The 13,622-nt window shown below is 41.6% G+C and overlaps 1 protein-coding gene across 4 annotated transcripts in view; it reads left to right on the top strand.

The window, feature by feature from the left end:
• Nup214 (nucleoporin 214) overlaps nt 1–13,622 on the top strand; it is an 85,100-nt gene that overhangs the window by 12,266 nt on the left and 59,212 nt on the right. For all 4 annotated transcript variants that reach the window (XM_015497426.2, XM_048812875.1, XM_048812874.1 and 1 more), the window contains exons 12-17: nt 3,394–3,868; nt 5,318–5,493; nt 7,961–8,055; nt 10,539–10,625; nt 10,824–10,973; nt 11,846–12,004. In XM_015497426.2, coding sequence (XP_015352912.1) covers nt 3,394–3,868; nt 5,318–5,493; nt 7,961–8,055; nt 10,539–10,625; nt 10,824–10,973; nt 11,846–12,004 — 1,142 coding nt within the window. The remainder of the gene's footprint in view (nt 1–3,393; nt 3,869–5,317; nt 5,494–7,960; nt 8,056–10,538; nt 10,626–10,823; nt 10,974–11,845; nt 12,005–13,622) is intronic.

Genomic DNA, 13,622 nt, shown 5'->3' with positions numbered 1-13,622 from the left:
ATTTACTCTGTTTTAAGATCCATGTTCTAAGGATGTGTCTAACCAGGGAATTTGATTAAATTGATGTTTACACATTCATAGTGAAAGATTTGAGTAACTGTTAACAGTATCATGTTCGTTGACGAAGAGTGGCATACCGTGAAAAACCACCATAGGCTATGTGATCCCTTTTGTTGGGGGGCGGGTACTGAGGATTGAACTCAGGGACACTTGACACTGAGTCACATCCCCAGCCCTATTTTGTATTTTATTTAGAGACAGAATCTCACTGAGATGCTTAGGGCCTTGCTGAGTTGCCGAGGCTGGCATTGAACTCATGATATGTGATCCTTTTTTATGAGAAAAAATAAATACATAGAAAAAAAAACACTTGAGATAGATAATGACTCTAATGCTGCTAGGTGGTAAGAAGGTGGGAATTTTATTTTCTTTTGTTTTATTTTAGTTTTTTTCCTTCTCTTTGAAAATATTACTGAAGTGACACGTATTGGAGAAAAATGAGCAAATTCATAAAAATCAATTTTATTGATTTTTAAAATTTAGTTCATTTGATTATTTAATTATTTTGGCATGTAACTGTGATAAGATTTTTTTTCTTCTAGTATGGCTAAAAAAGTCCATAGTGTAAGCAGGTTCATATCTAAGAAAAACTCTTTTGACCAGTTAGATTGAATAAAGTTGACAATTTGGTGGGTATAATTTCTTGCTCCTTAGTGCTGAGTGAGTTTTACATCATTAATAGAGCCACTGGGCCCTGCCTACTGCGGTGCTGCCCCAGGTAGCATGCCAGGTGGCCAGCATAGACGGAGCCAGTGTTGGAAAGTTCCGTTATCTTTAGTGGGTGTGCTCTTTGAGTAGTGTCTTCCCCGTAAGTTATGAGTGCCATGAATTGCTGCACTTGAAGTCTGGTTTGTGACAAGCAGGACAGCCTGTCGAGTCTACAGCCTGTGGGGCAGTTGTTTCTTCTTTGCTGCTAGCCCATCAAATGCCTGAGCAATCAGAGGTTGCTTTTACTGTTGGCGTCTCCTAGAGGGCCTCCTTTCTTATCTTACAGCTGGTGCAGAAGTAATAGTCATGCTCAGAAGCGTGGACAAGAACCCCTGAAGGGGTAGAAAGTCTGTCCCTGCAGTTTGCCAGGTGGAGATAAGGACTAGGTCAGTTTAGAAAACATTAATGGTTCTGCTTCTGTGCTGCTACTCCAGGATGGTATTGGAAGAGCAGTAGTAGCAGGGTGACGGTTTCCAAATGTACAATTCTGTTTTCAGTGGGAAAATGCCTGTGATGTCCTTAGGGGCTGGCATGTGTTTTTTGAGTTAGTCTATCTGATAGTGGAAGTGACTGGCATCTCTGTGTTTAAAGACGCTAGCTGTTACTGATTCTGTATGTGTTATGTTAAAGAAGTGTTTGTAGAGCAGATTTGTTGCATGATTGTATTTTCATAGAAGTGACAATCTACTTGAGTCTTTGTTTTCAGACAATGTTATTTGCACCCTTGTATCCTACGTATTTCATTGCTTTAGACTGTGTTTCCCATGAAGATTTACTGTCTTCTTAGCCAGTATGGAAGGACCAAGGCTTATTAATGTAATTAATACTAGAAGAAAAAAAATCTTATTAATTAATAAATAGGAAGTATATTGATAAAAATTATCCTTTTTATTTAATTAGTCATTTCAAGAATTTATGTGTTTCTTATAGAAAGTTTTGAAAATAAAACAAAAATTTTTTTATAATTTTATTTTTGTGGTATTTGGGATTGAACCCTCGTACATGCTCTGCTACTGAGCTATATCCCTAGTCAAGCAAGACCACTTTTAAGCCTATCTTTTGTTTTCCAGTGTTTTTCTGAAAGCATGTTTCTTTGACTTGTGAGAAAGGATGTATACATCCTTGGAGAATTGGCTTTCAATTTGAGTCCTAAGTATTGTCTAGATCCTTAGGCTTCGTGGTTTGTGATTGCTGCTGGGCTCATTGGCACATGCCTATAATCCTAGTGACTTGGGAGGCTGAGGCAGGAGGATTGCAAGCAAAGCCAGCCTCAGCAACTTAGCAAGGCTCTACGCACCTTAGAGAAACCCTGTTGCAAAATAAAGAATAAAAAAAGGGCTGGGAATGTGGCTCATTGGTTAAGCATTGCTGGGCTCAATCCCTGGTACCGAAAAAACAAAAGGGTTCAGTATTCATTGGCTCCTTTTCACTATTTGGTTTGTTTGTATCTTTTTCATTCTTTAGATTATTTTTATAGGTTTTATTCTTAGAAGAGGGTTATTTGGTCAATTATTTTGTGTTTTTTGAGACATTCTGCCAGAATATTTTCTAAAAACCATGCTAAATTATTTATCTACTGAATATAAAATGTTTCGTGTTCATTTCACCCATCTAGTCAGGGAGGATCATACATATTTAAATTTTAATAGTTTAGAGGACAATAAAATTGTCCCCTAACTTAAGTTTATAGTTCTTTGGTTAAAAGGAATGAAAATGGGGCTGGGGGTTGTGGCTCAGTGGTAGAGCGCTCGCCTAGCATGCATGGGGCACTGGGTTCAGTCCTCGCACCACATAAAAATAAAGATACTGTGTCCACCTAAAATTAAAAAAAAAAAAAAAGAATGAATGCATTTTCTTTTTGTGAATTATTTTATTTTTATTAGAGCCTTGACATTTTTTATTTTATTGTAATTTAATTTTATTGTTTGGTGGGATTAGGAATTGAACCCAGGTGTCATGCTTACTAGGCAAGTACTGCATCTCTCACTGAGCTAGAGTCTTGAAATTTTTTTTTTTAATCTCAATTTTTTTTTAATGCAAAACATTTTGTTTGACTTTTGCTAGAAATTTTTTAGTTCATGTACTATTTATTTTATCATTTCTAAGTATTTAACATTTTTGTGTTATATTTTTTATCAAGTTGGTAGACTCTCAGAGACCTCACATGTCAGCTCACTCGTTGCCCCCTTTGGGATATATGTACAGAGGTGCTTTTGTATCAGTTTTTAGTTCATCTGGAATTGCTTTAGTGAATATTTTGAGGTAGTAATTTAAATTAGATTTTTCCTGGTTGTTAGTAGGTGGTGCAGAATGGCTCACTTGTCCCTTTTTCTACTGCCATAGGGACAGAAGTGTGTGTTTTCTGTATTATCCTATGGGGTCTCCATGAGGTCCAATTAGCCAGTCTAACATCTTTCCCTGTTTCCTTGTTCCTTCAGAGCTTCACAGCTCCCCTTCTGTTAGGGAACACCTGCCATGGAAAGTCCAACACTACCTTTTTTGGTGTTTTTGGCTTCTTGAACTAGGATCACTGCACAAACCCTTCTTCACTTGCTTTCTGTTGTGTGGACCTTAGTGTTAGAGTGTTAACTTTATCCTCCCCTTTCTCCTTGATTCTCATTGCAGGAAGTACTCCCACCACCCCAACCTCCTCTCAAGCTCCGCAAAAGCTTGACGCCTCTGCAGCACCAGCCCCTGCCTCCCTTCCGTCTGTGCTGCCTGCCACTCCCATCGCCACCTTCCCTGTGCCTTCTGCTGGGGCTGCCCCTGCCGTATTCTCCTTCGGTTCTTCATCCTTGAAATCCTCTGCTTCTGTCACTGGGGAGCCCCCTCCATATCCCAGTGGCTCTGACAATCCCAAAACAGCCCTGGGCTCTGGCACCTCTACCTTCTCTTTTGCTCCTCCTTCCAAAGCCTCTGTGGCTCCCACCCCTGCAGCATCGCCTATGGCCCCGTCTGCTGCTTCCTACTCCTTCGGATCATCGGGTTTTAAGCCTGCCCTGGAAAGCACACCAGTGCCAAGTGTGTCTGCCCCAAGCATGGGAATGAAACCCTCCTTCCCGCCTTCAGCCTCTGCGGTCAAGGTCAACCTTAGTGAAAAGTAAGTCACTTTTAAAGTTTGAGTCTTCTGTGCAGTTGGTAGAAATGGTGCGTGTCATCTGCTGGAAGTAGAGCCTGTGCAAGTAAAGTTACAGAGCTTTTTTCTGAAGTGATACTTGCAAATAGTTAAAATTCAGCCAGCGCAAAGGTTTACATTTCATCAGTGGACAGTCCTGAGGGTTCTTAGGTGGCATTTTATTTTTTTGACTATTAGAGATTTACATTTAAATACTTGTTTTGCTTTTTCAGAGTAGGAATTCCTTATTTTAATTAAGGAAGATAATCCAGAGTATACATCCTGGGAAGGAAATGAGTCCCTCCTAGTCTTTTTTCCTCTTCATGTCCATCCTGAACTCAGCAGTTTTCTCAGTTGAAAAACACAGCCACCATAGTGACCTGGTGCAGCTGTGGATATGTGAGGTGACTCTCCTGCCTGGCGGTACCCTGTGACTTCTCATTGCTGTTGGAAGACCATCTAAACTCTTTAGCATGGTGTTCAGTTTCTTCCAGATCTAGGCCCTGCCCATGCGCTCATATCTTATTTATTTACTTCTTCATTGTCTTCATCTGCTTATTTCTTTCTCCCCACTAAATCTTACACTTCTTGAGGAAAGCCCTTCCTTATATCTTTTTTTTTTTTTTTTTGATACAGGCTCTTGCTATGTCCTTTAGGCTGGTCTTGAACTCGTGGGCTCAGGTGATCCTGCCTCAGCCTCCTGAGCACTGGGACCTCAGGCATGTGTTCCACGCTCAGCTCCCTTTTCTTACGATCCTGAGTGTCCGTACTACCAGATTTTTGCCCTTCTTGCCTATGTTGTCCCTTGTTGCAAGGGTGGTGCTGTGGCCATATTGTCACTGTTAATATCCAGTTGGCTCACAGTCACTGCATTCTAACCACTGCACAGTGCTCCATCTTGCTGGCTGCACTGTAGTTGTTGGATTGGTCATCTAATGATGGATACTTAGATATTTACACTTTATTCACAAGGTGGGATGGACTTTCCATAAGACCATAGGCATTCCAAAGATGGCAACCTGTTTTCCTTTTCCTTTTTCTCTCTCTAGGGGAGGCGATCACCCCAGAATGAGCTGCTGTAATTGGGTTCCACCCTGATTTTCACTCAGCTTATTAGACTAGAAAATAATCATTTCATGTTGTCTCATCTTCACAGTAAATACTGCATTGATGCTTTAGTTGAATAGTTTATTCCTAAGTAAGCAGATGGTAAATGTTTCCTGTTTTCACTTTCATGAGTGCAGCCAAGTATTTGTTTCCTGGAGGCAGTGTGGTGTGGATAGTAAGTTTTTCTTTGGGTGCCTGCCATGTTCAAGGCCCTGGGTTCAATCCCCAGCACTGCCAAAAGAGTTTTTCTTTGGTGGTATTGTTTATCCTCTGTGTGAAAGAACCTTCTAGAAAACCCTTTTGATGCAGTTACACTGCCATTTTTAGGTTTACCACAGTGGCCACCTCTGCTGCTGTCAGTAGCTCTCCAAGTGCACCCTCGATGATGCCGTTCTCTCCTGCCTCCAAGCCAGCTGCTTCTGGACCGCTCAGCCACCCCATGCCTCTCTCAGTGTCATCCAACTCCATGTCTCTGAAGTCCTCAGTCTCTTCCTCACCATCAGGTATGGTTTGAAGTCAACAGGTTTAGACCTCAGTCCTTCCTTTGCACATTGACAATTTTCAGTGTATTAAGAATCTGTACTAACATAGTTGGACAAGATTATTTTTTTCTTGTTTCCTGTGTCTCACACTAATGTGCTGTGATGTTTTGGGTCCGGGGGTTGTACCGGGGATTGAACTCAGGGACACTCTACCACTGAGCCACATCCCCAGCCCTATTTTGTATTTTATTTAGAAATACAGTCTCACAGAGTTGCTTAGCACCTTGCTTTTTTTTTTTTAAGAGAGAGAGAGAGAGAATTTTAACATTTATTTTTTTTTTTTTTAGTTTTCGGCGGGCACAACATCTTTGTATGTGGTGCTGAGGATCGAACCCAGGCCGCACGCATGCCAGGCGAGCGTGCTACCGCTTGAGCCACATCCCCAGCCCAGCACCTTGCTTTTGCTGAGGCTGGCTTTGAACTTGCCATCCACTTGTTGTCAGCCTCTGGAGTTGCTGGGATTATAGGCGTGCATGCACCGGGCCCGGCTTGTGCACTTTTTGCACTCTGAATTGGGAGATTTGCAGTGGCTTTAGTGCTGCCAGGCTTCTCTCTGACATTTGTCATGGAGAGTTGAAAAGGTGTCTTGATGTTGGGCATTTCTCTTCACGTGCAGCCTGCCATATGCAATGGACAGGTACGGAGCAGTTCTTTCACATGCACAGGAGAGAAAGAGCCACAGTTGAGTGCCTCCTATGTCTAGTGCCATACAGCAAGCACGTGAATTAATTAAAGAACATTAATGGGGATGATTATAGACAAGTTAAGTTGCAGTATATTATGAAACCCCATGGGCAAATGAACCTAGCCTGTCTTTTTTTTTCTTTTCAAACATATAGAGGTTGCAAAAATTTATAAATTTTTTTTCTGGAACATTTCAGAATTAATTTTAGACAAATACTTAAGTGTGTTTCTCTCAAAAACAAGGACACACTTAATGTATTATTAGACTTTGGAAATTTAACAACAATCTAATCTAAACTCATTCACATTTCTAGAGTTGTTCCAATAACGTTCTTCATGGCTTTTTTTTTTCCTCCTCTAATCCAGGAGCAACTAGAGATCACACACTGCATTTAGTCTCACTTAATCTCAATAGTTCTTAAGCCTTTTTTTTTTTTTTTCCCCTTGGTCTTTTGTCACCATTACTTAATTCTTTTTTTCCCAAGTGGTACTGGGATGAACCCAGGTAACCAGGGGCACTTTATCACTGAGCTACATCCGCCTCCATTTCCTTGTGATTACAGGTGTGCTCCACTGTACCTGACTGGTGTTTAATTTTTAAAGATTGAGGGGTCTAGATTATTGGATCTCAGTGCCAGTTGTACACTAAATTTACTGGGAGACCCACTTCCTAGCATTGTAATCAGACTCTGGGATGAGGCTTTGGTATGAATTTTTGGTGTGTTTGCTTTTTAAAAGTGCTCCCGGTGACTGTAATATGCAACAGAGTAAGAATATTCTAGAAGCTTCTAAAAGGGGCCTGAATACTGTGAGTTCTTACAAGGTGATGGGATTCTTGTTCTAGTCTAATGAGTAAACTTCAATTTAAACTTGGATCCCTAGTTCCCAGAGCTGCATCTCAGGGTTCTGTGAGGAGTGAGAGTGGGCCAGAGGGTCCTTCATGTGGCTGCACATACTTCCTGTGAGATGCACTGCAGCTGTGACTGACTGCTGAGTGGTTTACATAGGCCTAGGGTGTGGCTCAGTGGTAGAGCACTTGTACAGCCTGCAGGAGGCTCTGGGTTCCATCCTCAGCGCTGCAAAAACGTTTTTACATTGAGAATTTTTTGTTGTTGTTGTTTTAATCTTGAACATTTACTTAGTTATATATCATGTCCTGTGTTTGAGATCACAGTAATCTTTTACAACAAAAATTAACCTTTTTTTTTTTTTTAAAGAGAGAGAGACAGAGAATTTTTTTAATATTTATTTTTTTTTATTTTTCGCTGGACAGAACATCTTTGTATGTGGTGCTGAGGATCGTACCCAGGCCGCACGCATGCCATGCGAGTGCGCTACCGCTTGAGCCACATCCCCAGCCCCAAAAATTAATCTTTTGAACCCAACTTTAAATGAGCTGAAGTGTAGTCTACTTTATAGCCATTCTAACATGGAGTAAGGTGGGAGGCGGAGCCTTATCTCAGGTAAAGTGGGGCTCTTCACAAATAACACAGTATAGCATTCATCTAAAACATGAATCAAAGAAAGGCTAAGAGAGTTTTTAATTTTCTTTTTGTCACACTCAGAATTTTAACATCTATTTTATTATTACCTTGAAGCAGAGGAAGTCATCATTCTTTAATAAAGATTGTGAGAGTGGAGCCAGGGACAGTGCATTTGTTACTTACTTAGGATTGGGGAAAGGAGTGGTTGAGAAATAATGGGAAAATGAATACTGTTTGTTGTGACTGATTTATGGTAACAGGGCGACCTGCTCAGAGCAGTCCAGGTCCAGTGCTCTCAATGGTGCAGAAGTCACCCAGGATCACCCCTCCAGTGGCAAAGTCAGGCTCTCCTCAGGTATGTGTAATTCAGTGTACAATACTGAATTTAGTTTATGGTCTCAAGCATGCATGCTAACAAAATGGGTTTTCATATTTTAGAATTCAGATTTTGGAAATAGTAATTAGGATTATATGGTGATCCAAGATCATCATATGATTTGTAATGTTTACTCATAAAAGCTATTTTTCTACTTACCTAATATTGATAAATAAATCAATAGAATAAAATTAACATAATATGCGTATAGATGAGTAAATTGTCACTAACTGAATATACCTTGGTAACTAGCACCCAGATTGACAAACCAGAGCCTTACCAGGACTCTAGAATTCTTCTTCACGTGTCTCCTTCTAGTCACTACCCTTGCCAAAGGGTCCCCACCCTCCTGATTTCTAACAGCATAGTCAAGTTCATCCTGTTTGTGCCTTCCATCATGTGGAATCACATGGCGTGCCTTCTTGTAGCTGGTGGTTTTGCTCAACAGATGTCTGTGGGAGTTATCCATATCATGTTGCTGTGTGGAATTCATTGTGTGACTATATTGGGGGGGGCTGAGTGGAATTCCACTCTTCATTTTTCAGCTAACACTACCGTGAGTAGTGTTGCTACGACATTTTAACTGTGGTCCTCCAGTGAACACATGATCTTTCTGTTGGGCCCACACCTAGGCATGCACATGTTCTTCTTCTGGTATTTTTCTTCTATTTTTGATGTATTTTCTAGTTTTAATTTGTATTTCCCTGATGTCCAGCAAAATTGAGCTTTATTTACTATGATTATTGGCCATTTAGGCAGTTTTTTTTTCCCCCAGTACCCCTTCATGTCTTTAGCCTATTTTCTATTGGACAGTGTCTTTTTCTTAATGTGTCTGTTGTAGTGGGGTGTTCAGGGGATTGAACTCGGGACCTAGGGCAGGCTAAGCATGTGTTCCAACCCTAAGCTGTCCCCCTAGCCTCTTACTGATTTTTTTAAGAGTGAGTTGGAGAGAAACACATACGTACACACAAAATGCAAATACAGTACTGTCTGAATTGCCTGTTCACTCATAGTTTCTTTTGATGAATGCAAGGTCTTAACTTTTAGTACAGTTGAGTATATCAATTACTTTCTTTTATAATCTGTGTTTTGTGTGTCTTGTTTTAGAAGTCATTTCCTATTCCAGTGTCAGAAAGATATTTTCCTGTTTTTTAAAAAGCTGTATTATTTTACTTATCACATTTCAATCTGTAGTCATCATTCCAGTTTATTTTAATGACTTTAACATAAAGAGGATTACCTGTTCCACCCCTGATTTGAATTCCCCATGATTAGGAATCCTGTTTTCTCTTCTGTCTCCTGCACACACGTCCACACAGGGCACAAGGCAAGTGTCCTGTTCACAGTTCTAGCCTGTGGCACGATGCCTGACACATGACTTGTTAAAAACGTGCGCGTACGCACACACATTAGCTATTCTAATAACTAAAACTGCTCCAGTGTTAATTGTTGTATGTAGCAAATGATTGAAAAGGCACCTCACATGTTAACATCTATAATGCAGAGCTCTTGTGTCCCATCTCTCCAAGAATCTGTTTTTTTTCCTTGTGTTCCCAATCTGTAAGTGGCACTAACAGATCAGGACTTAGCACAAGCCCCGGACCCAGAAGTATCCCGATTCCTTGCATTTCTCCCTCAAACCCAGATTAGTAGGAGTTCTTGTCAGCTGTCTACTGTGTCATATGTCATGAGCACTCAGCTCTCTCCTAGCATCTTATGTCATGCCATTGCCATCTCTTACCTGGTTGGCCTCTTGACGGCTCTCCCTCTTGGCTCCTACTGCTCACTGTCATCCCTATTCTACAGCAGCAAGAGGGATCTTTTAAATCCTAGATTTAAGTAGTCATTTAAACTCCCCTAAAATACCAGTAATGGCTTCCTAGCACATCTGGAGTTGAATCCAGACTTCCTAAGTGTGGCCTTGAATGACATGCCTTGTGTGTCTCCCTGACCCAGTGCCCTGCCTGACAACATAAAGCCCTTGTTTACTTGATGTGCCAAGCTCTTTGTGCGTGTTCTTCTCATTCCCCAGGAGGTGCTTCCCCTGGATTGCCCCTGGCCTTCTGCCTCACGTCTTGCCTCAGTTCAGACAGCAGCCTCCAGGGAGGGCTTTCTTGGTCATCTCATTTGTCGTAGGACCCTGATCCCCTTTTATTGTCTTCATGTTTTCCTCTTTATTCATCAGTTGAATTTATCTGTGGTGTTTACTTTTTTTTTAATCCATCTTGTCCAAGAGGAGGTGAGTTCCATGAGAGTAGGGCCTTGTCTGTCATGCTCATCTGTCTCCACTGTCCAGAAGGTGCCCTATACAAAGAAGGGACCCGGTAAATACAGTCCAGAAGAACCTATGGCGAATGAAGTATTTACCATATAAGTGCCATTCCCGTGGTGGGCACTGATACAGTTGCTTCTAGGAGCTATAACAGAGAATCCATTTTTAATCCTTTTGTCTTCCATTTTAGGCGAAATCCCTTCCGCCTCCTGTCACAGAAAAACAGGGACATCAGTGGAAGGATTCAGATCCTGTGATGGCTGGAATTGGGGAGGAGGTAACTTTGAGGATTTTTCCCAGGAGTAGCTCTGATACTGAGACTGGAATGGCCTTGAGCACCTGCATGGCTGTTTATTCTAGCATTGTACCCTGACCAGTCCCAGGTGTCCCACTCGTGTCACACGTGAGTGCATCAGCAGTGTGGTTACTCCACACCACTCAGGCAGAGTCTTTTTCCTTGTTGTGACATCTGCAGATCGCTCACTTCCAGAAGGAGTTGGAGGAGCTGAAAGCCCGGACTTCCAAAGCCTGTTTCCAGGTGGGCACTCCAGAAGAGATGAAGATGCTGCGAACAGAGTCAGACGACTTACACGCCTTCCTTTTGGAGATTAAAGAGACCACAGAGGTTTGTGTGTATGGATATTTCTCCTGAGTCGAGTTTTTAGAAATTGTCTTAGTGTTCCATGATGTTTATGTGCTGAGCAGTTTACCCGGAAATGCCTAAATTCACATCTTAACCATCTGGACGTTATAACAGATTGCCTGACTTTGGAAAGTTAATCTAGCCACCCTATGTTTCCATTTTCTTATCTGTGAAATGGGATGATAATAATAGCATTCTGTAATAGTTTGTTACAGTTCATTTAGATGTATTTGAAAACTGAGTATCTTTTCTAGTGTCAGGCAAAACAGATATTTTAGAACTTACAGCATAGATGATGTGTCCATTGCTCGTAGCGAGCAGAGTTGTTGTTACCTTGGTTGCTGCTCACCCTGTGTAGACACTGTCCTGACACGTCCCTGGACTGCCTTGCTGAGCCCTCAGCCTTCCATGTAGTACATGCCGGTATCCTCTCCACTTTGCAAGTCAGGAAACAGAGGCTTAGAAAGATAAAGTTATTTTTTGAAAGTTCCCAGGTAATAGTGCTAGGGTTCCATTTTGGACTGTCTGTCTTGAGTCCTGGTCTTAAATAAGGTACCAGGAAGAGAGCTCTCCATGGTGTCAGCAGCGACATCTTCCAGTAGTAGGAGTGTGTGTACTATCGGTATTTTCCTTGCTTTCTAAGTTTCTTATTATTAGAATATGGACTTTTTCTGATAAGGACAAAAAATTTAAAAAGAATATTAATATCTTTCTTTCCAAGCAATAAAATGTTTATTACGTTATTGTTAAATATATTCATGTGTTCATGTTAAATGTTTGAGAAACTCCACCTTTCTTGATCCAAGCAGAGAGGTTTTATTTCTTATCAATATTTTGTTCTTGACCTTTTCTAGTCTCTTCATGGAGACATAAGTACCCTGAAAACAACTTTGCTTGAGGGCTTTGCCGGTGTTGAAGAAGCCAGAGAACAGAATGGTAGAAATCGGGATTCTGGGTACCTCCATCTACTGTACAAGAGGCCGCTGGATCCCAGGAGTGAAGCTCAGCTTCAGGTGGGGGAAGCTACTTATACTTCTTGAAGGTTTAAGACTCAACTCCTGTTACCATCACTGCCTTTTTTTAGGTGTAACATTGGATGATGTCCCCTTATGAAGCTGCGATTTTCTGCTAATAACTTCCAACACTTTCCACAAACTTTCTTACCTGTGGCAAAGAAAATGGCATATGTTTTCACTTTAATTTTTTTTTTTTTTTTTTAGTATTTATTTTTTAGGTGTAGATGGACACAACACAATGCCTTTATTTTTATATGGTGCTGAGGATCGAACCTGGGTCCCGCTTGTGGTAGGCGAGCGCTCTACCGCTGAGCCACAATCCCAGCCCTCACTTTAATTTTTAAAAAATTTTATTTTAAAAAAAGAGATTTTTATTTAAGACAGAATCTCACTAAGTTGCTGTGACTGGCTTTGAACTTGTCCTCCTGTCTCGGCCTCTCAAGTCACTGGGATTACAGGTGTGCGCCATTGCACCTGGCTCAAAAATAGAATTCTTGATGGATCCTTAACCTTAGCGTTGGAAGAGAGCATTGTGTGGAAACAGATATTTGTAAACCAACTCAGGAATACTAATTGTTCACATGGCAGATATTTTTCAGAGGCAGGTAATCTGCTAGGTGTTCAATACTCTTTCTAGTCTTTGTAACCAGCTGCTTTGCAAGGTAGGAGTGGTTGATCCCACACACAGAAGAAGAAATTGGGCTTCCTGGGTTAGGAGCGGGTGTTGTCCATGTGGTGTTGGCTGATGGGAGTGGAACCAGCACTGTACGCTCCATCTTCTGTGCCTCTTTCCTCTGTGCCATACTACAGCACAGTTGCTTTTCCCACTCATTCTTAATCTTTATTTCTGCTTTAGTTAATTGGATTTTGTTTTCCATCTCTCAGATTTACCCAGAATGGCCTTAATGTGAGGGTCATCTTCCCCCTCCTCAAGTTTGCCTCAGACCCCGCAGTGGGTGTGCAGGCAGCCCTGGTCTCCCAGCTCAGGAGTGGGGTGTGTGTTGAAGAGTTCCTTCTGCTTCAGAGAACTCAAGCTTACAGATAACTCCTCCTGTCATCCCTGCCCTGCCTCTGCTAATGAGAGCAGTTATCACTTCTCCCAGGAGAGCTAAGGAGTCCCTGCTGTGGCTGTTCCGTCCCATGGCGAGGAGGGAGCACTGATGGTTCACCTACCATTTCCAAAGTATGGGCCCTTGCTGTGCCCTGCTTGCCGGCTCCACCAATTGCCTTTTGCATCCCAGGCTTTTTAGCCAAGCTAAAAGGAAGGCATAGCTTCAGATACACGTCACTCATTTGTAAAGGAAGAATTTTTTTTTTTATGGTGCCAAGTAGATAATAGAGCAGGTAGCATATATTGAGTGCTACTATATACAGAGCAAAGATGAGGAAACTTGAGATGCCGAAACTCCCCAGGTTTCATCCCTCATAGATACTGGTCCTTGATCTTGGGCAGTCTGACTCTGAGCCTGAGCTTTTGGCCACTCCTCCCTCTACAATGTACAGTTCCTGCAGCTGGGAATATGACAGCAAGAAAGGCGAACATGAAAATTTAAAGTGGGCTATGTTGCTGTGGGACCACAAGTGAGAGGGCACATAAGCCACTCCAAGAAAATGT

The sequence above is a fragment of the Marmota marmota genome, unplaced genomic scaffold, assembly GCF_001458135.2.
Source record: "Marmota marmota marmota unplaced genomic scaffold, marMar, whole genome shotgun sequence".
NCBI classification, from domain to species: Eukaryota; Metazoa; Chordata; class Mammalia; order Rodentia; family Sciuridae; genus Marmota; species Marmota marmota.
Note: the sequence above shows the minus strand (reverse complement) of the source record. Positions and strands in the feature narration are given on the sequence as shown.